Source organism: Colletotrichum karsti (assembly GCF_011947395.1).
Source record: "Colletotrichum karsti strain CkLH20 chromosome Unknown Scaffold19, whole genome shotgun sequence".
Classification (NCBI taxonomy): Eukaryota; Fungi; Ascomycota; class Sordariomycetes; order Glomerellales; family Glomerellaceae; genus Colletotrichum; species Colletotrichum karsti.
In genome coordinates, this window is record NW_024065919.1 from 223,246 (window position 1) to 248,603 (window position 25,358).

The following is a 25,358-nucleotide window of genomic DNA, read 5'->3' on the forward strand; positions in this document are numbered from 1 at the left end:
CCGTGTTCTTCATCATTGACCACGGTAAAATATGGTCGTATCGAGCGGCAGCTTCTCGCCCATCCAGATGGCTCTCTGCGTGTGATTGCGCAACTCGTTGGCCATGTGGTTTCCCTCCTCGTCCGTGTTGGGATGGACGAGCACCGACAACGGCCCTCTGTAGATGGCAAGCCAGGGAATGAATGCCCCGAACTGTGCGGGCGTGAAGAGATTGACCTCGAACATGGCCACCGGGTGCGGGCCGATGGGCCTCTCCCAGAATCGATAGATTCTCAGCTCCGGGACTGCGACAGAGAATCAGTTTGTTTGGCTCTCCCCTTTCTTCCCTCTCAAGACTTACACTCCCTGCGAATGCGTTCCCACAACTCCTTGGCATGTTTGACCTGTTCTGGGTTGCTTTGGAAGTGATAGATGTGGATGTCGCTGGTTGCTTGTTAGCTGTCGCGTTTGCTTTCTCATGTTGAAAGATTGACCTACAAGCCTCCTCGGCGCCCGTTGTCTAGCGGGGCAGGGAATTCCTCGTAGGCCTTGCTCAGACCGTCGCGCGGTGGGTTCTTGAAGCTCTTGCCATCCTCGTTCAATTCGTCGGGCAGAGGAGGAGCATTTTCATATCCTTCACGAGGAGAGACAAAGGTGTACTGCGGGGGAAGGGACGCCATGGTGTAAGAGACTGTGAGTCCGTATCGAAGTGTTGGTGGGGATTGGATGTGTGCTGAACAAACACGATGATCTCCGCTGGAAGGGCCGCCTCAACTATTATATATTCAAGATTGGAAAAAAGAGCCAAAACACATCGAGTCAAGACTATCTTTGAATGTATTATGATTGAAAAGTCCAGTTGACAGTTACCTAAGCTATCTCACCCTCACTGTCGCCGTTTCACAACGCATCTCACCGGGACTGACGCCATCTTTGGTAATCACGCGGCAGAGTCCCACCAATTTCTAAGCAACCGCGCGCGCAGAAAATCGCTAGCATCTGCGGCGATGCACCTCGGCGCCGCTCCACACATCTCCGTTCCGAGCCCCGTTCCCGCTTTCCGCATCCCGCGGAGGGGGTTTCCCAATTCTTTTTTCCTTTCTGGTTGCCGGTTCTGGGCTCATTCATTAACTTGATAGACCGCGTACTGACTATATCTCGCGCTGTCCCCAAACCCAGGAATCGACTGCACCACTTCCACATGCTCCATCCAGACCCTCCATCTCGTTCCCGTCTTCGCCCCGACCTCATCCCAGAGCCGTTGGAAGCTGGACTGGTCGTGCAGATACCTCTTGCGTCCCTCGTTCTCGCTCCCCTTCGGCTCAGTACTGCCAAGGTGACGTCCGAAAATAAGCCCGTCACGGATCCCCGGCTTCAAGAACTTGACGATGCGTTCCGCCACCCTCACCTGCTGCTCCCAGTCGAAGAGGTGAAAGAACGCGTTGGCCCACACGATGCTGACTTGACCGTCGAGGACCTCAAGTCCCGGGTCCGCCGGGTCCAAGGCGTTGCCGGCAACCAGCGTCGCGTTGAACCGGTCCCGGTCCCGAAAGAGGTCGTAGCCGATGTCGAGGAACTTCTGCTGGAGGTCTGCTCCGTAGAGCCGTGAGCTGTCGACCCCGTCGTGAGCGAGTTGCCGGAGAGCCTGGCCGACGCAGGCGCCCAGGTCCAGAAGCTTGTCGCCCGAGTTGGCGTCGGTCATTCGGCCCAGAACTTTCCGGTACAGCGCGTCTTGGGAGTCGGCGAGCAGCAGGAATCGCCAACGCCCGATGCATGGGTAATGAAAGACCTTCCACAGCTCATCCCTCTGTCCGCGAATGTGAGCCGTGTGCCTCCCTCTTCCCTCGCAGCAACACCTTCCTACTTACGATATGACGGATGTGATCGTCCACGTCCTCGGCGGGAATCTTGCTGTAGTCTCGCAGAAGAGCGCGCGCAGTTTCGAGGCTTTCGCCGGGCAACTCCTCCTCGTACATCCATGTCTTCTCATCCGGTACGTCCGAACTGGAAGGGTTGTAGAAGTCTTTAGACATTTTCGACAATTAGATGGAGTGGCCGAGCGTGATTTCTGAAATGTGTCTTTTAAATCGAGTGTTCTTTGTCGCCTTTATCTTCATCGTGTTTCCTCTTACATGCCCTGTTTCACTGGTTACCTTCGGAGCGAAACCGGCGATAGGTGCCGATGGCGCCGCTTATCCCCCTCCTTGCGTCAACCATTTTATCGGGCGTGATACTAATGCAACACGTCTGTCGCCGAGGCGTCAAATGCGACCTTTCCGAGGCTCTAGGGTGCAGACTTGCGCACAGGATGCTTCCCTACCTTCGGCACTCAAGCGGCCTAAGCGAAGGGCGCATGCCACGCACGCCTAGAAGTCCTCACACACTGACGTTAAAGCCCAGAACATGAAAGATGACAAGGAAACTGGATCGGCAGTCACACCTAGTAATCGCGAGATTGTCTGATACAAATTTTGCTCTAATACAACGTCCTGGATAAGCCAGAACGCGCCTACACCTTGATATACATCATACATTAGTGGCCAAAAACCCATGCCGACCCCATACCATTTACCATGCCCCAATATTACCTAGCCCCTGCCATCAAGCCCTTATAGTAGGAGAGGCTGAGATCGAGCGAATGCTTGAGGTGGGCGTCCTCCGTTAGGGGAAGACCCAGAACCTGCGAGACGTGCTGTGTGTCTATTAGTACGTCGGTCGAACGGCATTGGGCAGAGGAGCAACATACCTGTTCTTGCCTTGATATATCCGCCATCACCTTCGCCACCATCGACCCCATCTCGGAAATTGCCGCCAGACTCGTTATGTTACTGCTCTCCGTGCTCTCGTGCATAGCTGGCAGACCTGCCAACAACTTCTCCAGCACAGGTGCGGGGGGAGAGACTTGTTGCCGCTGTCTGCGGTGGCTGACCAGCTCCAAGAAGGCTTGATAGACCTCTCCACCCAGAGTCCAGCCAGGTATCGCGTCGTCGTGACCCTCGAAGCGGGAGAGAATGTTGGCCAACTCATCGTAGTCACGGCTGATAACAGCAGATGGGGCCACCTTCTGCACGAACACTTCGTGCGCCTCTGAGAAAGAGCCTGCGCGCAACAGACACTGTACCTCGGCCGCAGCGTCCTTCTTGACGGCTCTCATGTAGAGAGCCTGAGCCTCCCAAATCCAGGACGGAGGAATGCGGAGAGTCTGTGTGAGCGTGGTGAAGTTGTTGCCCGTCTCCGGGCCGAGGAGCGCTGCGTGTCGGCAAAGAGTCTCCTTCACCGCCTTGGCTCTCATCTCTGGTTGGCTGAGATGCAGCAGGACAAATATGGCCTCAAGCCAGCTTCCCTCGTTGATGAGCTGGTCTGCAAAGGCAACAGTCAGGGCATCAGACTTTTCATTCGCGTCGCGGCCGTATGAGACCTTGCCGGTAGACTGCAGAGCGCGGCTAAGCTGCCAGCACAAACGAACATCCAAGGGCGAAAGCTGGCTGTTCTCGGGTCTCAACACTGCCTCCAAATCGGCCTCCTCGTTGGAGTAAAGCTTGAGAAGGCCCCATAGAAGATCTTCACGAATGCCCGAGTCTTGGTCCTCCCAAAGCGCCGGAATGCCCTGCTCGGAATACCACGTTTGCGGCCGTTGCTCTCTGTCCTGGGCCACATCCTCCTCAAACACGCCAACCGCAGCGGAGAGATCATCGTCGCGGGAAATGGAATACCAAAGGCGGAGGCCAAAGGCCTGCTTCCAGTCAAGACCGAAACGCTCGGAGATGATAAACGATTCAATGCGGTCCTCCAGGGGCACAGCCTTCTTTCCTTCACACACACCAGAGTTGCCGCTCAGCAATTCATAGATTGCGCGAATAGGGTCGGCAAACTCGGATAGAAAGTTGGCCTCTTGCCACTCGTTGAGCTGCTCCCGCACATCCTTCTTCGACTGGTCATTATTGCCAATCAGGGAGACCAGAGTTGCGAGGCGGAAGTTCCTACCCTCCAAGAGAAATTTGCAGGCATCTTGGATTCGATGGCCAGAAAGTGCTGCAATAGCCTTTTCTTCGCTTGATTTCGCCAATGCAACCGATCTGGATGATGCGGAATCGACAAGAGCTGCCCAGAACTTGGAAAATCTGGCCTTACGAGATTCGTCGGAGGCAGAGTTGTCGAAAAGAATACTGGCAAGCTCCCAAACCAGCTTCTCGTGTGCATTGGCAGGGTTGTTTGTGTCTTGGTCATGGAACAAAGACTTGAGAGTACCAGTCTGCAAGGAAAGTTTGGGGATACCCGCAGCAATCTCAACATGCGTCATCTGAATTTGGTTTTGAAGAGTTTTTGCGGAGGCCTGCGGTCGGTCAGTTTTGGTGACCAGTAACATTTCTAGTGGACGATGGTAACTTGCCTCGTCGGAGAACTTCGCCGCTTGGATTGTGCGACCTGGCGCTTGAATAACGTTCTTCGTGATCATCAGGCTGTCTGCGTTGGCATGCCTTGAGGCGGTTGCGAGAGGGGCGCGCGTCGTCGTGAAGATCAGGGTTCCATCCGGTCCCCAGCTGGGTCTCATAGAGTTGTAGTACGAGCGGTCGGCTTCACTCATGTCGGATTGATCAACAAAAGACTTGGGTTGTCGTTCATAGGGCCACTAAATGAATATGCGCCTTAGTAAAAAGATCTTATATACAGGAAACCGCTAGTCCCCGTGCTCAACATGACGAGCAACAACTGGAAGGGGAGGTCGCTAGACCATGAAGTATTCACCAACCTGAACAAATCCCTTCGAGGGTGCTGGAGCGACCGGAACCTTGGCCTTCTCAAAAAGAGAATTCATCAAATCAATGCTTGTTGCGAACCCGCGTCCATCAGACACAGCACGACCCTTTTGACTGGTTTCGAATTCTTCCGTAGTAGGTCGCAAGGCCGCCTCATTCACGCTGCGCAGGAATGCTCTGTCTCTCTTCTGCGGACTAACAGACCGCTGCAGCATGTCCATCCATTCGTCTCCGCCGGCGACTTGAAGCTTCATGGGAGTAGCTGAACCCTTCAGTGCTCGCATTCTTGCTCGGAGAATGCCTCCGGGGGTTTCGTTCGCTGTGACAATCATGTCTCCCTCTGGCGAGTCAATTGTTTGCTCCGCGGCAAGATGGTGTCTGAGGGGAGTGCCCACCGTGTCTTCATCCTCAGACATACCATATTCGCCGTCCTGATCAACCGTCGGTTCGTCTTCTGTAGAGAGAACCAGGGCATTGGACGTCGAACCCGCGAAGCTATCCCCTAAAAAAGACTGGCGCTGAAAGGGGCGCGGCGCGTTGTCAAATTCTGCTTCGCCAAAGTCTTCGTCCCGTTGGTCGAACGCGCCCGGAAGGGCACGTCGCTTGTTCTTGCGGAAGTCAAAGGTGTCATCCTCCCGAGGGCTGGAATCGGAATCATGAGAGTCAAGCTGGGAAGAGCTCTGAGTGGGGTTTTCCTGAGCCGCGATATCGCCGGGCTGCTCAAGCTCGTCATCGTCCTCGTCGTAATCCAGGCCGTACGTGGTGAAATGCTCAACAGAGAACTTCCAAACGCCAGTGTCAGGGTTGTAGTCCACGAATGTGGTGTTCTCAATGCGCTTGAGCCGTTCAATGTGCTTGGCGAAGCGCTTCTGATCGTGACTGGGTCGCTTGTCTCTGCCACGCGGCCACGATTGCTCAAGGGAGATCAGAGCCGGAACATTTAGGCCCTTGCCGACAGGGGGTTTCCTGGCTGCGATAGGATACACAGTGGCGGAACGAGTCTCGAGAATGACGATGCCTCCAAAGATTTCGTCGAGGTCAATGTTGGTCAGATCAACGGGCACCCTGAACTTAACAGAGCCCACATTGTCCCTTCCGACAGTGAAGTCTGCAACCTGAGCACGCTGCACCCTGTTCATGCCAGAGATGGTCTCCTTTGTCGGGCTCATCCAGTAGTCGCCAGGAGCCTTGTCGAAGCCGTCATGGGTGACTTCGGGTGTCTGAGACGAAGCATCTTCCTCATGAACGATGGCGAGCTCCTTGCCCTTGCTCTGCTCGGAGTCCCCGGTCGTCCCGTTGACGCTGTTGCTAACTGGAGTCGATTCTTGGGCGATGGCGCCCCTGGGGGTCGGTACAGCAGCGGCGTCGTCTTCGTCAACCTCTGGGGCCTCCATGTTGCTGGTGTCAAAACTGACTCTCTTGGAGAGCTTGCGGGAGCCATTAACCTGCTCGGTCGAAGGCTTGTCCTTGGTCGGTGTGGAGAAGAGATCGCTGCGCATGTCCTTGTTGATGACCAGTTTTTTAACGCTACCGTTGTTACCGTAATAACGAGGTCCAGAGCTGGCCGAAAAAGCTCCGGGCGCGAGAATACTATCCTCAGCGTTGAAGCTTCTCCTCAAATTGCTGGTTGACACACTCTTACTGAGACTCCGGTTCAGACTCGAAGATCCCAACAAGCTGCGGCTAGCGCCTCCCGGAGTGCTCGCCGCGCTGGACGGGCTGGCTCCGGGGGTACCGTAAGTGCTGTACGAGAAACCGAACCCGCGCTTCTGCGGGGTGACGAAGCGAGCGGCAGAGGCCGGATTCAGTTTGTACATTGGCAAAATAGAGCTGCGTCTCGGCTTGGACTTGCTGGACAGAGGAGTAGCCAATGGTCCCGGGTTGGGGGTCTCGGCGCCTGCAAGGTTAGAGAACAAGGACGGGGAGCCGAATGCTGAGACGTCCGTGATGTTGGCGGTCAGTGACTGAGGGCCAGAGTTGACTCCCTGAGAGTTTCCCATCATGGAGCCACCAAGAAGAGAACCCTGTTGCTGCTGCTGTTGGTTGCCGCCGAACAAGGAGCCCTGTTGTTGGTTGTTCTGTCCCCCGAAAAGACTGTTGCCAGCAGGCTGAGAGCCGCCGAACAAACCGCCAGGCTTTGCCTGGTTATTCTGGTTGTTGGCGCCGAACAGGGAAGACTGGCCGGTCTGCTGCTGCTGTGCGTTTCCGCCCAAGCCGCCGAAAAGTCCTCCACCGGTGTTCGTTCCTTGACCTGCCGTGCTGTTTCCGAACAGGCCACCGCCGGTGGCAGCTGGCTTAGCTCCGAACAGGCCGCCCGACGCGTTGTTGGTGTTTGTCGCACCGAACGAGTTCGTGTTGGTGGCTCCACCTCCTCCGAAGAGTCCCCCTGTGTTCGTAGCTCCACCACCGCCGAAGAGGCCACCACTGGTTGCCGGCTTCTGTTGATTGCCGAACAGAGATGAACCCGACTGTTGCTGGTTTTGTGCGCCGAATCCACCGCCACCTCCAAATACTGAACCAGTTCCCTGTTGCTGTTGTTGGTTCTGTGCCTGGTTGTTGCCGAAGAGGCCTGTGCCTGTGGACTGGCCTGTGTTGCCGAACATACCACCAGTGGTCCCAGTGTTGTTAGTCGTAGTATTCGACCCAAAGCCGCCGGTCGTGTTGGTGCTTCCAAAGCCGCCGGTTGTGCCTCCAGTGGTTCCAAAGCTGAAGCCGGCAGGCTTGTTCTGGGTTGCGGTGTTGTTGTTGGACCCGAAGAGACCTCCACCAGTGGTGTTGTTGGTAGACCCAAAACCGCCAGTCGTGTTTGTAGCGCCGAAGCCACCGCCGGTGCTCGTACCGCCGAAGAGTCCGGTTGATTGTGCAGGCTGCGATGTGGTCGTAGTATTGCTACCAAATAGGCCGCCAGTGGCCGGCTTCGACTGGTTGCCAAAGAGACCACCCCCGGAACCAAATCCTCCGGTTGTACCACCACCGAAGCCTGTCGTAGTTGACGTGGTGTTGTTGGTAGTGTTGTTGGTGCCACTGCCGAAAAGACCGCCTCCCGTGGATGTGCCCGCACCGAAGCCCGTGGATTGTTGGTTCGTGGAGCCGAATCCGGTACTGCCAAAGTTGGAAACCCCAAAAGCGCCGGTGCCACTGGCATTGCCGTGACGACGCCCTTGCGCGTAATCAGCCAGACGCAGTTCCTCGGCAGACCATTTCTTGTAGGGTTCCTGGAAGAGGATGTTTTGGAAAGAGTTGGATTGGTTTCCAGCTCCGGCTGTCTCTTTCTCCTGGTGCGCTTGGAAAGGGGTGATGGCAGTGCCAGGAGGATCTCCAACGTTGCCTCCAATACCAGGGTTCAGGGACGCGCCAAAACCACCAGTCGCGCCCGTGGTGGCACCGAAGCCGCCGGTGGTATTGCCGCCAAATAGTGACGTGCTGGCGGGGGTAGTGGTGTTTGTGGTAGAGCCGAAAGCAGGCTTATTGGCTCCGAACAAGTTTCCGCCCGAACCTCCGAAGGGCGAGGAGGTGTTTGTTGTCGTGTTTCCACCGCCGAAACCGCCAAAGCCGGAGGTCGTAGTGGTGTTTGTGGTGTTGTTGTTGGCACCGAAAAGGCCGCCTCCGGTAGAAGTAGAAGCTCCAAAGGCTGGCTTTGCAGCACCGAATGTCGTGTTCGTGTTCGATCCGAAGCCGCCTGTGATTTCGTCAGTTAGCATGTTTCTGGGCAAGAAAGAGCATCTATTCAGTCGCAGCAGTCGAGCGCGGAACGCACCTGACGATGTACCACCGCCAAAGCCGCCAGTGGTGTTGCCAAAAAGGCCACCTCCAGTGTTGGTGTTGTTGGTAGATCCAAATGCGCCAGTCGTGGTGGTGCCAGAGCCGAAGCCTGAATGCGACGACTGGTTAGCAAGACCGTATTTCGGGGGCGCGATGGTCTTTTGTCGCGACGAGATGAGATTTGTCTTCTTACCTGTGCCAGTATTGGTGTTGGTATTGCCGCCGAAACCACCGAAACCAGATGACTGTTGGTTATTGTTTTGGCCAAAGCCACCGAAGCCGGTGCTTCCAAAAGACATGGTGGAAGCTGACTAGTAGATAGGTCGAGGATGGAGGGAGACGATGATGGGAAATAGGAGGACGGAAGAAGACGAGGGCGCCGACGGTCGAGGACGAGTCCCTTGTCGACGGCTGAGGCGCGTGCCAGAGATCCCAGTCGCGAACACAATTGAAGTCGCCGGCAATCAATTAAGGGCGAACATCCAGTGCGTGTTGATCGGGAGCACCGTCGGTAATGATGACCGGTTGGCGCGTCGGATGAAGATTAGCGACGTGACGTGGGATAGGGTGTGGTGTTGTCGAGCAGCCAGTCGAGTTTTTTTTTTTTTACCCTCCCTTTGGGTGCCGCGCAAAGGAACGAGACGGGAAGAGGCAAGGTAGGTAGGTAGGTAAGGTACGTGGAGAAAAAGTGGTTGGGTGGGTGAAAGGGATGCCACAGGCTCACAGCGCGTTACCTCTATTACCAGGGGAGGTCCCAAGGGGTACAGGGGGAAAGGATCCAATAAAATAGCAGAAGCTGAAAAAGGAACACACTGGAGAGCTGCAGCAACAAGAGCGACGGATATCAGCAGAAGCACCTAAAAGAGGAAGCTTTCAGCTCCGCAGTAACAGAAGTCGAAAAGTGAGGTGGTTTGAGTTTCTGGATCGCATGAGACGGAGGTGCTGACTGAGGACACTACTTCATTAAGTAGGTAGGGCCGCTGTGAGGTGAATGTCGGGCTGCTCAGAAGCCTTCCAGGTTAGCCTCTGGCTGGGCGTTCTTCCGCGGTGCTGGCTTACCTAATTCAGGTCAGGTGGAGACCTCGGATTGTCGCTGCTGAGTTTAGGTTGCTGCTTCTCGCTGCTGCCTCAGGACTATCGGAAATTCTGATTCGCCCAGAGCAGAGAGCTGTCCTTTTTAGCCAATGATTGAGCTAGAAACAAGTCTAGGCAAGAACAGGCAGATGTAGCTTCCGCCTAAATCTGTTAGTCATAGTACTTCCAATCTTCACAGTGGGTCTCGATGTCTGCAACCGGACAGATGACGGGAGTTGGTTCATGGCCTTTCTCTCTGTGACTTGATGATTATTGAGTGCGCTACTTGGTTCTGTTCTTTGCCTCAGATATCTGGGATGTGGAGGAAAACATCCTAAAGAGAATAAAAAATAAACGCATCGCAACAGCGGTAGAAAAATAAAACGGTAATGACAACCGATGGATTCCGCCTAGACGTTAGCGAAGAGAATTACTTTGGTTTAGGAGGACGAGTAGTAGTTGTTCCATTTCACATAGCAAGGTAACTGGGTAATATATCATCATCTTTCTCAAACTGGTCCTCGACCGCCGTCGTGTTAACTCGAAAGAGCGCTATGCGCAAGCTGTTTTAATGGGGTAAACAAAGAGCAAGCCGCCCAGCAATTATAAACAGGAACAAGTTTTGAGCCCTTAGACGGGTATGTAACCGCACCGCAACGTAAGTTGATTTCCCTCGGCCCAGTTTCTAAGTAGAAGTAAACAAAATATGAAAATGATCTGATGTTGGTCATCGCGCTACCTGCAGGCCTATTCTGATAACGCCAACGATAATAAGCCAGTATCGCCCAGCCATCCTCCTGGCGCAACCAGTCGAAGGCTGACAAGAAAAGCAGGGGGAAACTAGAATTGTATGAGGTCTTGCGGCTGCTGATTCTGCTGTTGCGGTCGCGTCGCCGCAAATGGGTTGTTGCTACCGTTAATCCCTGCTGGACCTGTTGCTGCAGGCATTTGCGCTCCGCCGTACGAAATGTTCGGCATGCCTGTGTACTGCGATCGCAAGAACGGGTTGCTTCCGGTTGCGTCTGCTGTAAGCCGAGCAGCACCAGCTCCCGCGCTGTTGACAAATGTGCCAGGCGCCGTGTGCTGCGCCGGAATACGAGTCTGCCCGACGTTGCCGTACGTGTCCATACCGTCACCGCCCGCAAGAAGAGCATTCAGCTTAGCCTCGTGTTCGGTCAGCTCCTTCTGTGGAGTGCCAAAAGCATTAGGTTGTTGGCTGGGTTGACTGGGTTGGCTGAAACTGGGTTGAGGTTGGCTATAACTGGGTTGGGGTTGGCTGGTGAAGGCGGCGAGCGTCTTCTGTTCTGGGAGGCTGTTGAGGCCGGTTTGCTGGGGACGACCGAACGAGGACGCAAAAGGGTTGTTGGAGCCCGTCTGCATCGGCTTCATCGGGTTTCCTTGCTTCATGGTGCCCGTTGACCAGGGGTTGTTGCTACCTGGCTGCGCAACTGGCTCTTGGGGAGCATTGTTTTGAGCATAAGGGTTGTAGCCTGTCTGCTGAGGCTGGAAGCCCTGCATGCCTTGCTGTTGTCCGTATGGATCCTGCTGCAGGAAAGAGAAATTGTTCCCGTTGGGATAGCCCGTTGCCTGCGATTGTTGGTAGCCGGTATAGGCGTTTGGCATGTAGCCCGTGGCCTGGGGCTGGAGCTGATTCTGATCGATGGGGTTGGCAAAGAAGTCAACCGCACTACCTTGCTGATAGCCCTGGTTGAACCCGGTGTACTGCGGCTGCGTCGTTTGCACGGGGGTATCGTCGAAAAGCAGCGAAGCGTTGTTATCCTCCATCTCTCGCCGGCGTCGCTCTTCCTCCTCTTTGCTGAGCTTAATGGCCTTGGCCAGGTCGTCATCTTCGGCTTGATCGGCGGCGCGACTTGCCCGCTTTCTGCGATCCTCCTCCTCCTGGTGCTTACTAGCTTCGAGGGCGAGCCTGTACTCGGCGTCGTCGTCGTTGCTCGGACGGCGGCGCGGCCGTGGTTGCGTCGGTCCCATCTGATGGGGTGCAAACTCCTCGAGCCCTGTAACACGGGACTTCCATGATTTGCGATCGCTTCTCTCAGCTCGCAGCCTTTCCTCGTCCAAGATTAGTGCGGTCAATTCCTTGGCGGCAACGCGAACTGTTTCCTCTGATTAGCCATGGAACTCGTCTTCCTGGGATCAAGGTTGTTACCATTCTGGCCGACGTCTCTACCGTCCTCGTCAATGTACTGGAATTCGCGCAACGTCTTGATAATGTAAATGCTCTGTCTCGCCCACGTAACGACGAGCTCGGACCCCTCGTGCAAGCAGTAGTCGAGCACCTTCAGGGCCTTCAATACGTGTCTCCAGTTCTTTCCCTTATCGTTGAGACGTTTGTCTAGCATGTCCATGATCTCATAGAATTCGGTGGAGCTGCGATGGCCATTTAGCAGTCGAGCGATTATAGCGGACGATGGTAACCTACGTATTGTACGTCAGTTGAGCAATCTCGCTCATCTGAGTACCCGTCGGACCCCATGGATCATTACTGGTGGCTGCGCGGCAGTAGGTTAGCTTGAGAGTCTCGCGAGAGCAATGGCATCGGCAGGTAAAGCGACGCACCTTCCCGGACCTTGACTTGAACGCTGGAGTAACCCTTGGTTACGTTCTTGACGCTACGAATGACTTTGGACATTTTGGCGGTGGGTGATTGTGTTGGAGCTGCGAGCTCTAGCCAGATGGGTGTCGCGGAAGACCGTTGGTATTATAGGCGGTGTCGGGTCTTCGAATGAGAGGTTGGTAGCAATGGGCTGCGTCAGGATGCGCTGGGCGGAACGAGACGACGCGGCGGAGTAGCGTCAGATGGATTCGGTGAGAAAGGCAGTGTGGACAGCCAAGCGCAAGTGGAATGACAGCGCTTGAGCCTAACACAGGCGATAGGGTCGGTAAAACGAAGAGTATTTGTGGGTGGGTGGTGATTGTACGCTGGAGATGATAGTTTGTGCGGTCAGTGAGGGAGACGATGGCAAGACGTAGAGCTGGAGGCGGGAGGGGCGGAGGTCGACCGGAGGACGTTGGCGTTGGTGATGCGAGTGGTGTCAAGGTACCTACCCTGAGGTATGGCGAGCGGCCTGTCCGACGAGTAATCGAAATGGCGGCTGGCAGTTCGATGTCGCAAGCGGGCCTTAATATGGTAGGCAAGGCAAAGCCGGAAGCACTGACCAGGGAAATTAATGACTGGCGATCGGAGACAGGATGAATGGGTCGGATCGTGAAGAGCGTTTTTGGTGGTAAATGGAGGGGGCGGGAAAGCAACAGGTGAGGCCGAGACAACGACGACGGAGGAGGAGAAGAAGAGAGGAAGGATACGGTGATGCGGCAGGGCAAGGGATCTTCCTTACCTTGAAGTGCGATGCAGACGCAGTCGGCGGGTCACGACTGGGTAACTGCTGCTCTGTTGGTGGTGGAAGCGCCGATTGAACAGGTCGGGTCTGGCGGACGATGGTGGTTGGAGAAAGTGAAGTTCTGGAAGAATAGCTCAGGTCATCCGCAGGTGACGAAGACGAGGTCCAGCGTAGGGCGGGAAAGAAGTGGTTACGGTACTTGGGTCCAATGGTCAGGCAAGACGAAGATTGGGCAAGTTGGCTGGCGGGCGCGGCAGCGGCATGGAAGTGTCACGCTTCTGGGCCTCCTGGCAGTGCGGCGAAGGGTGCGTAATGCGCCTTGGCAGGCGGAGACAGGGACTTGGGGGCCCAAACCACGACCACGCTCACACTCACGTTCATGCCCATACTCCCGTCACACTCATAATAACGCTGGTTGGGCACCTGGCAGACCCGAGGATCTGGGCATAAACTTCAGGGCCTTAGGTAAGGAGCTGGTGTACGACACTTTAATTTGCATAGGTAGGTACCTTAAGTCGGTAGCTTTCTTCGGGCAAAGTACCTGGAGAGTCAGTGGTGGTAAAGGACATGTAATCAAATGAGGCTGAGCAAGGCCGTGGGAAGCAAGTCGAATCAAATCCGAGGTCTCAAGCAGGGAATCAAACGTTTAGAAGCCTTCTCGGAGAGTGTCAGTAGCAAGGCCAGTACCGCAGCATGAGCTGGAGCTGCCAACCTCCAAATTGACGGTAGGTGGATGGCATGCACCTGAGGTGGCCGATGAGGTCACCCCATGTGGATACTAGTACTTATTAGTAAGTCCCGACGGTTCCCGCAAGGCACCGTATGCTCCGTTCGTTTGACGACTCCGTTCCATCTCCGTTTTCCGTCTTCTCCCTCCACGTTCGCAGGTTCCATTTATCCAAGTCGTCTCTTTGCTCCCGAGCCTGAAATCCCCCCGACTGTGTCCTTCTTTCTACCTTATGCCCCTACCCTTGATCACAATGGCACGGGTCTAGCCGCAGGAGCCTTCATGCTCTGCGTCTTCTGTGCATTTGTGACGCATCACCTTACTCAGATGGCGCCGGCTCCGGCCTGGAGTCCGTACAACGACCGTACCTCTCCTTATGTATCACCCCCTTCCGGTACTTGACCTCGCACCGCTCTCAAACGCTCTTTCTCAAACGTCCAAGCAAACACCTCAACCATCCCAGCACTTACATCTTGCCTCTCCCCTGCTTGAGCACACAGGCCGGCAAGCTACAGTAACAGACGCGATCCTGGAAAATCATCAAACGGAACTAAACACACTTTGTCCATCTTGCATTATTAACTACAATATGCCGTAAATCCTCTCAAACGCCGCCAGAGATAATGTTGGGGGTATCAGCTGTGGCATTCATTCGTCCTCCGCATGCCCATCTGCATCTTCACTTACACCGTTTTTACCACCGCCTCCCTTTCCGCCTAACACCGTCGTCCCCTCTGCTCCCTCCTCGACCTGCACTCGGACCACATCCATCGTCTGCTTGGCCTCCAGACCGGACCCCTCTCCCGCCTCGGTGCCCTTGGCTCCCCCGACCGCCGCAAGCCGTTGCCTTTCCCTAATCCAGGCCGGCGGGAGGCCGGGTCCGCTGTCGGCATTGCCGTAATCGCTCTTCTTGGTGCCCTTGGGCCATCTTCCTGGCCCGCGTCCTGTTCCGCCAGTCTTCCTACGCGACGAAGAGGAGCTCTTGGGCCGGCTCGATGATGGCCGTCTGGCGCTGCTACTGCCCCCACCTGATCGTTTCGGCCGTGAGCTACTGCTATTGCTCCGTGGCACCGCTGGTCGAGAAACGCTTGCACGGGGCCGATCTGCGCGGCGGCCGCCGAGAGGTGGATAAACTTCGAACCTGGACGGAGGCACATCCCTGTAGACCAACTTCCAGTCCTCCAACAAGAGCTGCCCCGAGTTTTCCTGCGTCGCCGTGCTGTGTTGGGATGCCTCCTCGTGAGCAGCTTCCAAGCTATTCTCTCCATTCGCAGCACCATCATGCGACTCCATGGATTCATAAGCGTCCGGGTGTACTTGAGTGTCAGTTACCTCATCGCACGTGTCTGCGCCGTCCTTGTCTGCTACTAAGGCACTGCCCGTATCCGCAAGTTTCTCTGTCACTCCATTAACCGTGACCGCGACACCATTGGCGATTGGCTCGTGGTGGGATATGACTGAACCCGACTCTTCGACGGGCTTCAGAGGCTCCTCCTCCTCTCGTGGTGCGATCGCGCTAATAGCGGGACCCAGTTCGAAGTTGGTGGCATTGCCTCGTCCCATGACATACGGTGTCCAAGTTAACGCGTCCGGGTTCAGCTTGACGTAGTTCTTGCGCTCCCACTTGGAGATGTAGTCGTTGCAGTAAGCAAGGTCCACCCGAAAAGCGTATAGCTCCGACTGGGGATCGCGAACAAGACATCGAAGACCCTCGAGCGCTGATATCACGTCGTCTGCTGTCAAGCCCGTGTCGTCGGAGATGTTTCGTACGCTCAAACCCGCCGCCGATGCCTTGTCGTCGGTAATGTGGTCCAACAAATACCGGCATAGCACTAGCCTCCAATAGTTACGATACGAGACCAGGCCCATGTCAGACAGTGGCTTTTCAGGAGATCCCGTTTTTCGCTCAACGCGGGTGAGCAAATAGGAAAAGTCTATCAGCAAGTTTCCGTAGCCTTTGCGTTGGTGGATTGGTAATGTGAGAATACACGACACATTGTTTTGGCTGCTTGCTCTCTTTTCTTTGGAGAAGTAGCCGACAAAGTGGTAGCCGAGCGTGTCGTATTCGCACAACACATAGAATAAGAATGGCTCAACGTCGTAGTAAAGCGTCTTGGAACCCAAAAAGAGTTTGGCGAGTAGGCAGAGATTCTGGCAGTAAACCGGGTTCTTTCGGCCGTCAACTTCGAAAACAGAGACGGATCCGTGTCGGTAGATCTCATCACCCGGAGGGTGTTTGGCTGGGCATTTGAGTTTGTGCCGCCAAGCAACATAATCCGAGTTCATGTACTTCAGGCAGAATTCGCAGATGTACAGCGTTCGGTTGCGACTATACTCTTCGGGATAGGGAGCAGCATACCACGTGTCAATCTCCCAACCCCCGAAATCGATGCACTCGATTTGACTCGCCGGTCCCGCATTCTTCTTCGGCCTTTTGGCGGGCGTGCCCAAATTGGCTTGAACACTGTGGAGGCGTGCTCTCCAGACCTCTTCTGCTTTTTGCTTCGCCTCGTCGAATTTCCGGCGGTCTTCCGGCATGGGAAGCGTTCTGGATGTGTCTGCTTCAGCCTCGCTAAGGATTCCACCGTATGGCTTGGTTTTCATTTCGTCTGTCTCTCGCTCGAAAAACGAATAGAAGGGATGTGAATAGTCGCCCGACGTAAGTGAAGTCGAGACGCCTGCGATGGGGTCACCGCGCGACGCAGTGGCATTTCCCCTTTCGGATCTCTTTCGATTCGATGTGGATTTTCTGGAGAGGACACGACGAAGCGCAGATGGCTTCACGCGCATTTTGACAATGGTTGACCGTTGGCGGCGGGTTACGGTAACTGCTTGGCTCTTCCTGGTCGGGTTCAAACGCAATTTGCGGCGAACATCTTTTTCGCCCGTTCCATTGGCAGTGTCCTGCGAGGTGCCTGCTCCGTGACTTGATTCTCGCTCCTTGGAATTGTTTCTCCGTCGTTTCCGAAGGGACATTACCATGTCATCTGCCTCGACGGAAGATGTCTTACGCTTTCGGAGAACGCGAGACCCATCCAACGGGTCACCGTCCAGAACCAGCTGGTTGAAGACTGAGTGAGAATCAGGCTTAGCTGGGCCTTTCTGAGGAGGAAGCAAATCTCGTGCGACTTGAGATGCCGTCGATCGCCTAGAAGACGGCGATAGCTCAAGATCGAGTCCGACTTCCGGCTCAGGTTCGTGTTCTTGCGAGACTCCATCGAGCGGTTCGTTGGCCGCCTCGTCATCTCCGGCAGCGCATTCGATACACTTCCACTGAGGAAGACCTACGGTAGGCAGACTGGTAAGGATGCTGATTAACAGACTGGACATGAATAAACTTACTGCTGGGGTCTTTCAAGGCGCCTGCCTCCCTAGCGCAATGCTGGTGAGCTAAGTAGACTGTCAGCCTCGGATCCCACTCGTCGCAAAGGGTGTGCACTTGCAGTTCTCGCCGCATACACCACAGGCCAAGTACTCTTCGAATTCCTCGGCAGGGTCGTTCTCTTCGTCTTGTTTGCAAAACATGCACATGTTAGGCGCGGCATCCTCCGATCCCTCTTCGTCATCTTCATCTTCTCCTGCGGCATCCTCCCATGCTGCAGCACCGTCGGATTCGTTGTCAGATTCGCTTTGTGAATCTTGGTCGCTCTCGAGCTCAGCCTCGTCATCTGTCTCGCCTGGCCGAATTTTGACAGCGCCGACGCCTTCCGCCTCTTCATCCTCTTCGATATCGTCTAAGGGGCTGCTACTGCGACTGCCGGGGCCAGCAGAGGCCTCGTCTTCGTGGTCTTGTTCTGCGCGCGGTTCGACATCCTCATCGAAGTTCTGGTCCATTTCTTCATCGACAACAGACTCCTCGTCAGAGAGACCGCTGTGCTCGTCTGTATTTTCGCCCATTTCCACATCGTTATCGGTAATATTCGCGTGTTTTTCGTCGTCTCCGTCTGGGGTCGCGTCCGAATGGGCGTCATCGTGGGTATTGGGGTTAGTTAACGGGCTCTCGGTGCTTATGGGTGCTTCGTCTTCAGCGAGGGGCACTTCGGGAGCATTCTCGTATTCGGCGTCGTCATCGGAAAGAACGGCGCTCTGTTGGAGCTGCTCATCAGTGAGCTGCGCGCTCGCCATTTTGCCCACGATGCTCTGATCGGGATTCTTCGGCGGTTCGTTTATTAACTACTGTTGCGCAGTACGTCCACGAAGAACAGAACGCGGATATTCGCAGCCCATAGCTGACGCAGAGGAAGACGAGGTAGACGAGGCTGGCAGACGATGTTGGTGCGATGGCTCTATGGGCGGAATTTGGTCGAGGAGGCGAGCGCGCAATGCCAAGCCAAGGACGATTGCGCGCGTCACTGGTGCTGTCGGGTCCAATGCCTATCGAATAGCACTTCTTGTGTATCGAAAGACGCGTTGCACGATGTGCTGTTGTTGAATCGTTTCCTCTAGACTGGGAGAGACGGGCAACAGCTTCGAGAGGCAAACTGTGTTGGGGCGCAAAGCAAAGCCGAAGGAGCGACACGTTGGCCGGCGCAAGCTCAAGGTACTACCTCACACCAAGGTTGGCAGGTACCTGATTACCACCTGCCTGTCCCAATCAAAGGGATGCAGCTTCCACGGGGTGCCTGGACCGTGGCGCGTACAGTATTTCGAGCCAAGTCTGCACTGTACCTAACATCGGAGCACCTTGCTGTCTGGCAGATAAGGTCGGCCTAGCTTACCTAAGGCAAAGCAAGAGCCAATCAAATTGCTCATAATGAGTATTTGCACCTTCTTTCCCCATCACGTGATGGGCCCGGCGAGCCGGCCGGCCTGCAGTCTGAATAGCAGCGACTCTTCTCGATCAACCGCTGTGACGACGTTAGGAAATCGGACCTCCACGCCGCCGCAATTGATCCCGATTCGAGCCACGACAATCGCAGGTCGCGGTCTTACTGCTTCACCGTCTTTACGACACTCTCGAACGCCCAATTGATCGACACTGACCAAACGGTCGCCCGCGACAATGCCTGTCCCTTTCGAGACTCTGATTCCTTATGGAATCATTGTTGCCGTATGAGCTGCCCCTGCGCCCGATCCCGATCATACGAGCAACGGATGAGGAAGCTAAGGTGAACATAGATGTTCGGCATCACCGGTACCGGTCTGCACGTCATCAAGTACGTTCAGAACGGTGGAAAGAAGCCGCGTTGGGGCTTGGATCAGTGGGATAGAGTGAGTGTTTTCCACGTTGATTTTGGTCCATACGTTTCAATGCTAACTAGAATTGTGTTGCAGCAAAGTACGCAAATCCTAACGAAATTGGGCCGTCGACCCTCGATCGAGCTCGAAGCTAACACAAAGTGCAGTGATGGACCGCGATCGTCGACTTACGGGTGACCTGCGCGGACAGGTCGACAACGCCGAAGCTCCTCCAGGCTTCGAGCTTAACAACCCTTGGAGAGTGAGTCACTGCCGGAGGAGAATGCTGTCACAGCTGCCGCTAACCCACGCACAGTTAGAGAAGCGCATGTCATAACGGATGGGATTTGACAGAGACGTGTATTCTACTTGAACAATTGGGCATGCTCCAAATGCCTCTTCTATTTCAGCCACGCAATGAAACGTTCTTCTTCCAATTACAGGCGACCGCCAGCGCGCGCCCAATCCCCTCTTTGTTCACCGGCGTTGGTTGTTGAGACATGGTCACGAGAAGTGTCACTTGGCGCTGGTGCTCAGGTTGGCAACATACGAATTCTTCCATTCTATATCCGAATCTCTGGCTTGTTCTTATTAAGCCCGTCTACCAGCAAACAGGCCTGGCAAATAGCCTGACTTGACATGTACCCACATCTCTCGCATTTGCCCAGCTTCTGTAGAGGAGATATTGTGTGTGACGAAGTATCCCCCTTCCCAGCTCCGTTCTTCGTCTTAGGCGCGGTTTTGGCGGTCGATGAGCTTGTGTAGTCCGTCTCTAGGTCTGCATCGAGTGTTGTCTGGCTTAACTGTGCGTCCAACTGAGCAATCTCTCCCTTTGAGCCCTTGCCATTCTGAGAACCGCAGCCGCCAGCATAGTCGTCCTCAGCAACAGGGGCAGAGGACCCCTTGCACGCGCAGGAACTGCTGGGACCTCCTACAACAAGCCGAGCCATATCCTCGCCACTCCGGACGATGTCGAGGATGGCACTTGGGCGCACGCGCTCAAGGTTTTTGATGAGGGTGCGTGCGGTTCCTCGAAAAGCCTCGGGGCTGTAAATGCATTCGGTGCTGAAGTAGTCAAGTTTCTTGTGATGGGCGTATAAGACAATCTCCTTTTCGTAAGAGTACTTGAGCGGCTTGCTGCGCTTGACATCGCTGGTATTGTCGCCGGTGACGATGCTTGTGCTCCTGCTGAGGCGGGGCAGATCGCCTCTCAGGAGGTTCATCAGGATGGTTTCGGCAACATCATCGGCGTTGTGGCCAGTGACCAGGTGCTGAATGCGCAACATCTTGGCACCACGATCCAATGCTTGACGGCGGAAGACGCCGCAGTAAGTGCAGTTTCCTTTCTTGCCGATGGTCTCAACAACCTGGTCCATGGTCCAGCCGTACAACTCGTCGTAGCCCACGACTGTGAGGGGCATGTCGTACTGAACCGCATTCCTCTTGACAGTCTCCAACGAATCGTCTCTGTAGCCCTTGATTCCTTCATCAATACTGAGTAGCACAAGGTCCAAACCGTAGTCATAGCGCTCGTTCAAGACCTTGAGCACGCTGGCCAGCACAGTTGAATCTTTGCCACCTGATGCGCCGATGGCGACCTTCTCGCCGCGAGTGAATAGCCCAGAGGAAATAATGGTATGGTGAACCTCCTCCTCGAACACTGATATGAAACAGGCCTTGCAGAGCTTCTGATGGTTCTTTGGTCGTTTGACGAGAGCGCGCTCCGTCTTGCACTTGGCGCAAAGGACAGGGGCCATATTGATGACGGGACCTTCTGGCAGCGTTAATGTCGAGATTGCAGGGGTTCTGAGACTGGCGCCAACTATCCAAGATGTCGGTAGTCACTTGAAAAAGGGAGATATATGGTTTTCGAGGAACGTAAAGCTGTTTGCTCCGAGGTTGAGCGGTTGTGGTAATACACTGGCGATGACTGGACGTGAGGGGCCGAGGGGCAAGAAAAAAGTTCCCAGACCGGAGGGGTGACAGTAGCTCATTCGCCGGCTTTATCAGCACCTAGCGTGATTAGAGTACCGCTGCGTGAGAGGAAGAGCGTGGTTTCTGTTTGTGCAAATAGCGGCAGTTTGAGGTTAAAAATAAAAAAATAAAAAATACCAAGAAGACCTGGGTCAGAAGTTGGAAGTTGAAGAGCCGTAGAAGGTGAATCTTCGTTGAAAGAAACCAATGATAGCAGGTTGCACTCACTGAAACTCTTGCTCTGATTTCACTGCCCGTACATGAAGAGTGACTACCTAGGACCTTACCGTTGGCCACTTGAGCTAGAGAGATTCCGAGTAATAAAACTTCAACTGACAAGGACTCATTTTTCCTTGAACTCTTCGCTTTTCGAAGCAGGCTCTCCTCTACATCAATGGCATCTCACAATTTGAGGGTTTTGGGAGGACGACATTCGTCAACTGGAAGTCGGTCAACATCCAGCAGGTAGGTCCAGTACTTGATGGACCGCTAAGGCACCTGAGCTGAGACCGTACCGGTCACCCTGGATGGCTTACCTTACCATGCCTTAGTCATATTCATCACGTGGAGATAAGATCGTCGCTACGACTGGGTCCTACCTTATCGCAGGCCCACCAAACCACTCCGAAGCCCTAATTTTTTTTTCCCTGCCCACAGGCAGTCTATCTTTTCTCGTCTCCGCCTCTCGTGTCTCGACTTGTGTTTGTTCTCATCCCCCATCCCCCCCAAAAGGCAGCATCACGACAACCGACAAAATGGTGAGTACACGATGAACATCGACGACTCCGTTTGCCCTCGTGGCCAGAACATCCAGTGTCGCTTCTGCGCGCTGTGAAATATTCCGTCCGCCCGTCAATTTCCTGTCATGTGCGCATGCGGGAAAGGGCGCGATGATGATTTGGCTTGAGGGGACGATGAGGCATTGAGACGCAGGAATGTGTCGATCTGCCTCGTCGTCCTTCTCTTTAGAGTTCAGGGAAGACACAAGTTGATTTGAACAACTCGCTGATGTCTTTCTTTCTCAATGATAGCCTCCCAAGTCCGGTAAGAAGGTGGCTCCCGCCCCTTTCCCTCAGGGAAAGGCTGGCTCCAAGAAGGCTCCCAAGGTCAGTGACGATCCCCTCATCCGCTACCGCGCAGCGCAGTCCAGGCTGACAAGATCGGCAGAACCCCCTTCTCGAGCGTAAGCCCCGCAACTTCGGCATCGGCCAGGACATCCAGCCCCGCCGCAACCTGTCCCGCATGGTGAAGTGGCCCGAGTACGTCCGCCTCCAGCGCCAGAAGAAGATCTTGAGCATGCGCCTCAAGGTCCCCCCTGCGATCGCCCAGTTCCAGCACGTCCTCGACCGCAACACCGCCGCCCAGGCTTTCAAGCTCCTCAACAAGTACCGCCCTGAGACCAAGGCCGAGAAGAAGGAGCGTCTCGTCAAGGAGGCCACCGCCATCAAGGAGGGCAAGAAGAAGGAGGACGTCAGCAAGAAGCCCTACACTGTCAAGTACGGTCTCAACCACGTTGTCGGCCTCATCGAGAACAAGAAGGCTTCCCTCGTCCTGATCCCCAACGACGTTGACCCCATCGAGCTGGTCATCTTCCTCCCCGCCCTCTGCCGCAAGATGGGTGTCCCCTTCGCCATTATCAAGGGCAAGGCTCGTCTCGGCACTGTCGTCCACAAGAAGGTCAGAAATAATCCGAGCTCATATCTGGATGCACCCTTGCTAACATGGACCAGACTGCCGCTGTCCTGGCCCTCACTGAGGTCCGCTCCGAGGACAAGACCGAGCTCTCCAAGCTCGTCTCTGCCATCAAGGATGGCTACATTGAGAAGACTGAGCAGGCTCGCAAGCAGTGGGGTGGTGGTATCATGGGCGCCAAGGCCCAGAAGCGCACTGAGAAGAAGGCCAAGGCCCTCGAGAACGCCATCAAGGTCTAAGATGGACCAATACCCGGACTACTTTTAGTACAATAGGACACTAGGCCACTGGAGGTTATCGGATTCTAAAAATTTGGCATGGCGTCGGGATGACTATTCATTTTTGGGTTTCACTTCATGCTTTGGTCTCCATGTTGCAGCGGATTGTGCGACTCAGGACTTGTGTATGTGTATGTGAATGTCCACGTGTGCTAGTGATCGCGGGAGCGTCAGTCTGCTATGATGAATGAGGAAATCTCTTGAGCCAATCGTATTGTCTTTTGGATTTGTCGTTCGTGTGTCCAAGTCACATATGCTCATGCGACAAAGTCGAGTCCAGGCACGGGAGACTCGCTGTAGTAATACTTCTTAGTGGCTTGGTGAGTTGTGGCGCAAATAACCGTCACAACTGGACGGGAGGCGGTGTCAGTCGAAAGGCGGAAGTTGAATGAAGCAAGGTGAGCAGCTCTGCGGGGTTGATCGACGACAGGGGTTCCACAGGGCTTTGCAAGTGGAAACCAGAAGTGATTCATCAGCGAAAGGCTCTGTGCCTGTAGATGCGAGATCACTGTCTGGGAGTAGGGATCCTACAGGCACGGCTAATCTGGTCGGTGGTGGTGCATAAGTAATAAGTCCCATTGCCAAGCAAATGTTCAGCCGGATATTCTTAGCTCTCTCGTCTGTCCTAGTTTCTCCTCACCGGCGTAGTTTCTCTCTCATCTAAATGCACTATCGCATCCACCCGGTCGAGATCAGCATGATGCTCGTATGATATCGCTCCTCTGGCGCTGGCAGCTCTGAGTTTCCTATCATTGTGTAGCCTGCCTCCAGCTCTCATCTCGTGTCGTTAATCCCGGTCCGGTTCACTAGAAACCTAACGGTCTTGACCCGGGCGGACGGAGGCATCGAGGACTTTGAAATGCTCCGGACGAATTCCCCGATGAGATGCGAGCCGTGCGGATTAGGTCTACCGCCAAAATCTTCAACTTGGCTCTGTTCTTCTTCCGCAAGTCCCCCTCTCACCAGCAGTCGGTGACCGCGTACTGAGGTTCTGGGCGGTGTCAGGAGGGGATGACGGCGTTGACAGGTCAAGTTTCGCCAGGGACCGGGTCATTTTGCCGGTCACTTCTGCTGCGGGGGAGGCCCGGGTCATGTCATGTGCGCATGCCTCCTCTCTTCTTTCCTTCTTTCCATCCTTCCATCCATCTTCATCTGAAGACAGGCGCCGTACAGGCGGTCTGATGATCCTTGCACCGAGAACCAGACCGAACCACGGAAGCACGCCCAATCCGAGATGAACGTGCCGTACACGACGCCTGTCGAAAACGGTGTGCATATCACACGTCAAGTACGCCGCAGGAGAGGAGACCAGATGCTTGATATGTCGATCAGGGCTACACAGCAGAGGATGGGATGCGGTTTTAAGGATTCACAATGGTGATACCTTATCTTATTTTGCAGAAACGCACTACGAGGACCCTTGGCCGGCAAATGCAAGATGGCTGGTTTCAGAGCTGGGAGACGCCCTGGGCCCGGCCGCTCCGTCGTTACTCTGATCAGTCATATCATGCTTCAAGTTGCCCGAAAAGTGGACATGGATCAAGATCTGGGGCCCACGACTGCGACTACCGCATTGAAGGAGCCAGGGCACTGGTGAGCGTATCGAATACCCAGCAGGCCGGCAGCGAAATTCCATCTCGGCTTTTGGTTTGTACCCTGTCATCCAGTGCATGACAGACTGTGGGAGGGGCGAGTGCCTTGACCGATGGACCAGACCAAAATCGAGCTGACAGTCGTGGAGACACTGTTGAGCTATTCCTAACAGTTCAACAGGGCAGACAGCCGGCACATCACCATCATATCCGTAGCAAATCTGTGATCTCTTCCCATCTCTCAACGTCTCCTTGGCCATCAATACATGCATGGGTCGTCAGTCCAAGAGTCCAACACCAGTGGCTGAACCATCAAACGGCATCAATAGTCTCAAGTCTCAGCAAACGGCAGATAGCAGCGACGCCGGGGTGGCACGGCCATGTTCTATCTTGGACGACTCGTCGAGTCTTGGCTCTGTCTGGATCTGTCTCCAAATGCGGAGAGCTCACCACTGGATGACCCGGTCAAAAGAGATCTCGATACCTTGCTACTGCTATTGTTGTTGTGGCTGTTGCAGAGACAAAGTTAGGTTGTCTGCGATAGTGCGAGGTATGAACCGGCATTCTCTGCTTATATTACCTTCGTCTCTCCCCACTCCAGCTCGGCTTGGAGGAACACTTACAGGACTCCTCTCTCTTCGTGCAGCATCTCGTTCGTCTCTGCAGGATCTGAGCTTGGCCGACTTGAAGCGGCTTTTTTTGCAAGCTGGTTTCTTGTTTCTCTTGTTTGTCATTCGTGCTTGTCTCAACCGATTCTCCCTTATTGGATCACCACACGGTCGGAAGCCCCCCAACATCCCACGCCGGCCTGGCTGCTGCATGTCTCTGCGCATCTCAACGCAAGTCTCTTCCTGTTTCGACACGGTTGGTTGCCCTTTGCATGCCACAAAGTCACTTACACACGCGCCAAACATCTCGGCCACTTTCCTGCCTCTGCCGCACACCCGTCCTCGTCTAACTCCTCGTCGTCCTTCTCCTCTTCTCTC

The 25,358-nt window shown here is 54.8% G+C and overlaps 8 protein-coding genes across 8 annotated transcripts; 2 read left to right on the plus strand and 6 right to left on the minus strand.

Moving 5' to 3' along the window:
- Positions 1-12: 12 nt before the first annotated feature.
- CkaCkLH20_06420 (dopa -dioxygenase) lies at positions 13-659 on the minus strand (the record flags this gene model as incomplete). Its single annotated transcript, XM_038889137.1, has 3 exons — positions 13-284; positions 341-423; positions 478-659. The coding sequence occupies 3 exons, from the start codon at positions 657-659 to the stop codon at positions 13-15; spliced, it is 537 nt and encodes a 178-aa protein (XP_038745435.1).
- Positions 660-1,099: 440 nt separating this feature from the next.
- On the minus strand, positions 1,100-2,012 carry CkaCkLH20_06421 (uncharacterized protein; the record flags this gene model as incomplete). Its single annotated transcript, XM_038889138.1, has 2 exons — positions 1,100-1,786; positions 1,848-2,012. 2 exons carry the CDS (start codon positions 2,010-2,012, stop codon positions 1,100-1,102), a joined length of 852 nt encoding a protein of 283 aa, XP_038745436.1.
- Positions 2,013-2,563: 551 nt separating this feature from the next.
- Positions 2,564-8,797, minus strand: CkaCkLH20_06422 (nucleoporin sonb; the record flags this gene model as incomplete). Its single annotated transcript, XM_038889139.1, has 5 exons — positions 2,564-2,671; positions 2,726-4,609; positions 4,730-8,415; positions 8,494-8,607; positions 8,692-8,797. 5 exons carry the CDS (start codon positions 8,795-8,797, stop codon positions 2,564-2,566), a joined length of 5,898 nt encoding a protein of 1,965 aa, XP_038745437.1.
- A 1,615-nt stretch (positions 8,798-10,412) lies between these two features.
- On the minus strand, positions 10,413-12,222 carry CkaCkLH20_06423 (ENTH domain-containing protein; the record flags this gene model as incomplete). Its single annotated transcript, XM_038889140.1, has 4 exons — positions 10,413-11,686; positions 11,740-11,960; positions 12,013-12,082; positions 12,150-12,222. 4 exons carry the CDS (start codon positions 12,220-12,222, stop codon positions 10,413-10,415), a joined length of 1,638 nt encoding a protein of 545 aa, XP_038745438.1.
- Positions 12,223-14,306: 2,084 nt separating this feature from the next.
- CkaCkLH20_06424 (moz sas family protein) lies at positions 14,307-17,783 on the minus strand (the record flags this gene model as incomplete). The annotated part of the gene is made up of 3 exons (XM_038889141.1): positions 14,307-16,942; positions 17,001-17,029; positions 17,098-17,783. The coding sequence occupies 3 exons, from the start codon at positions 17,781-17,783 to the stop codon at positions 14,307-14,309; spliced, it is 3,351 nt and encodes a 1,116-aa protein (XP_038745439.1).
- Positions 17,784-18,660: 877 nt separating this feature from the next.
- Positions 18,661-19,187, plus strand: CkaCkLH20_06425 (uncharacterized protein; the record flags this gene model as incomplete). The annotated part of the gene is made up of 5 exons (XM_038889142.1): positions 18,661-18,708; positions 18,777-18,869; positions 18,933-18,936; positions 19,004-19,102; positions 19,153-19,187. The coding sequence occupies 5 exons, from the start codon at positions 18,661-18,663 to the stop codon at positions 19,185-19,187; spliced, it is 279 nt and encodes a 92-aa protein (XP_038745440.1).
- Positions 19,188-19,399: 212 nt separating this feature from the next.
- CkaCkLH20_06426 (pp-loop atpase superfamily) lies at positions 19,400-20,593 on the minus strand (the record flags this gene model as incomplete). Its single annotated transcript, XM_038889143.1, has 1 exon — positions 19,400-20,593. The coding sequence occupies one exon, from the start codon at positions 20,591-20,593 to the stop codon at positions 19,400-19,402; it is 1,194 nt and encodes a 397-aa protein (XP_038745441.1).
- A 477-nt stretch (positions 20,594-21,070) lies between these two features.
- CkaCkLH20_06427 (60s ribosomal protein l8) lies at positions 21,071-22,741 on the plus strand (the record flags this gene model as incomplete). Its single annotated transcript, XM_038889144.1, has 5 exons — positions 21,071-21,127; positions 21,189-21,275; positions 21,842-21,916; positions 21,978-22,487; positions 22,541-22,741. 5 exons carry the CDS (start codon positions 21,071-21,073, stop codon positions 22,739-22,741), a joined length of 930 nt encoding a protein of 309 aa, XP_038745442.1.
- Between the last annotated feature and the right edge of the window lie 2,617 nt (positions 22,742-25,358).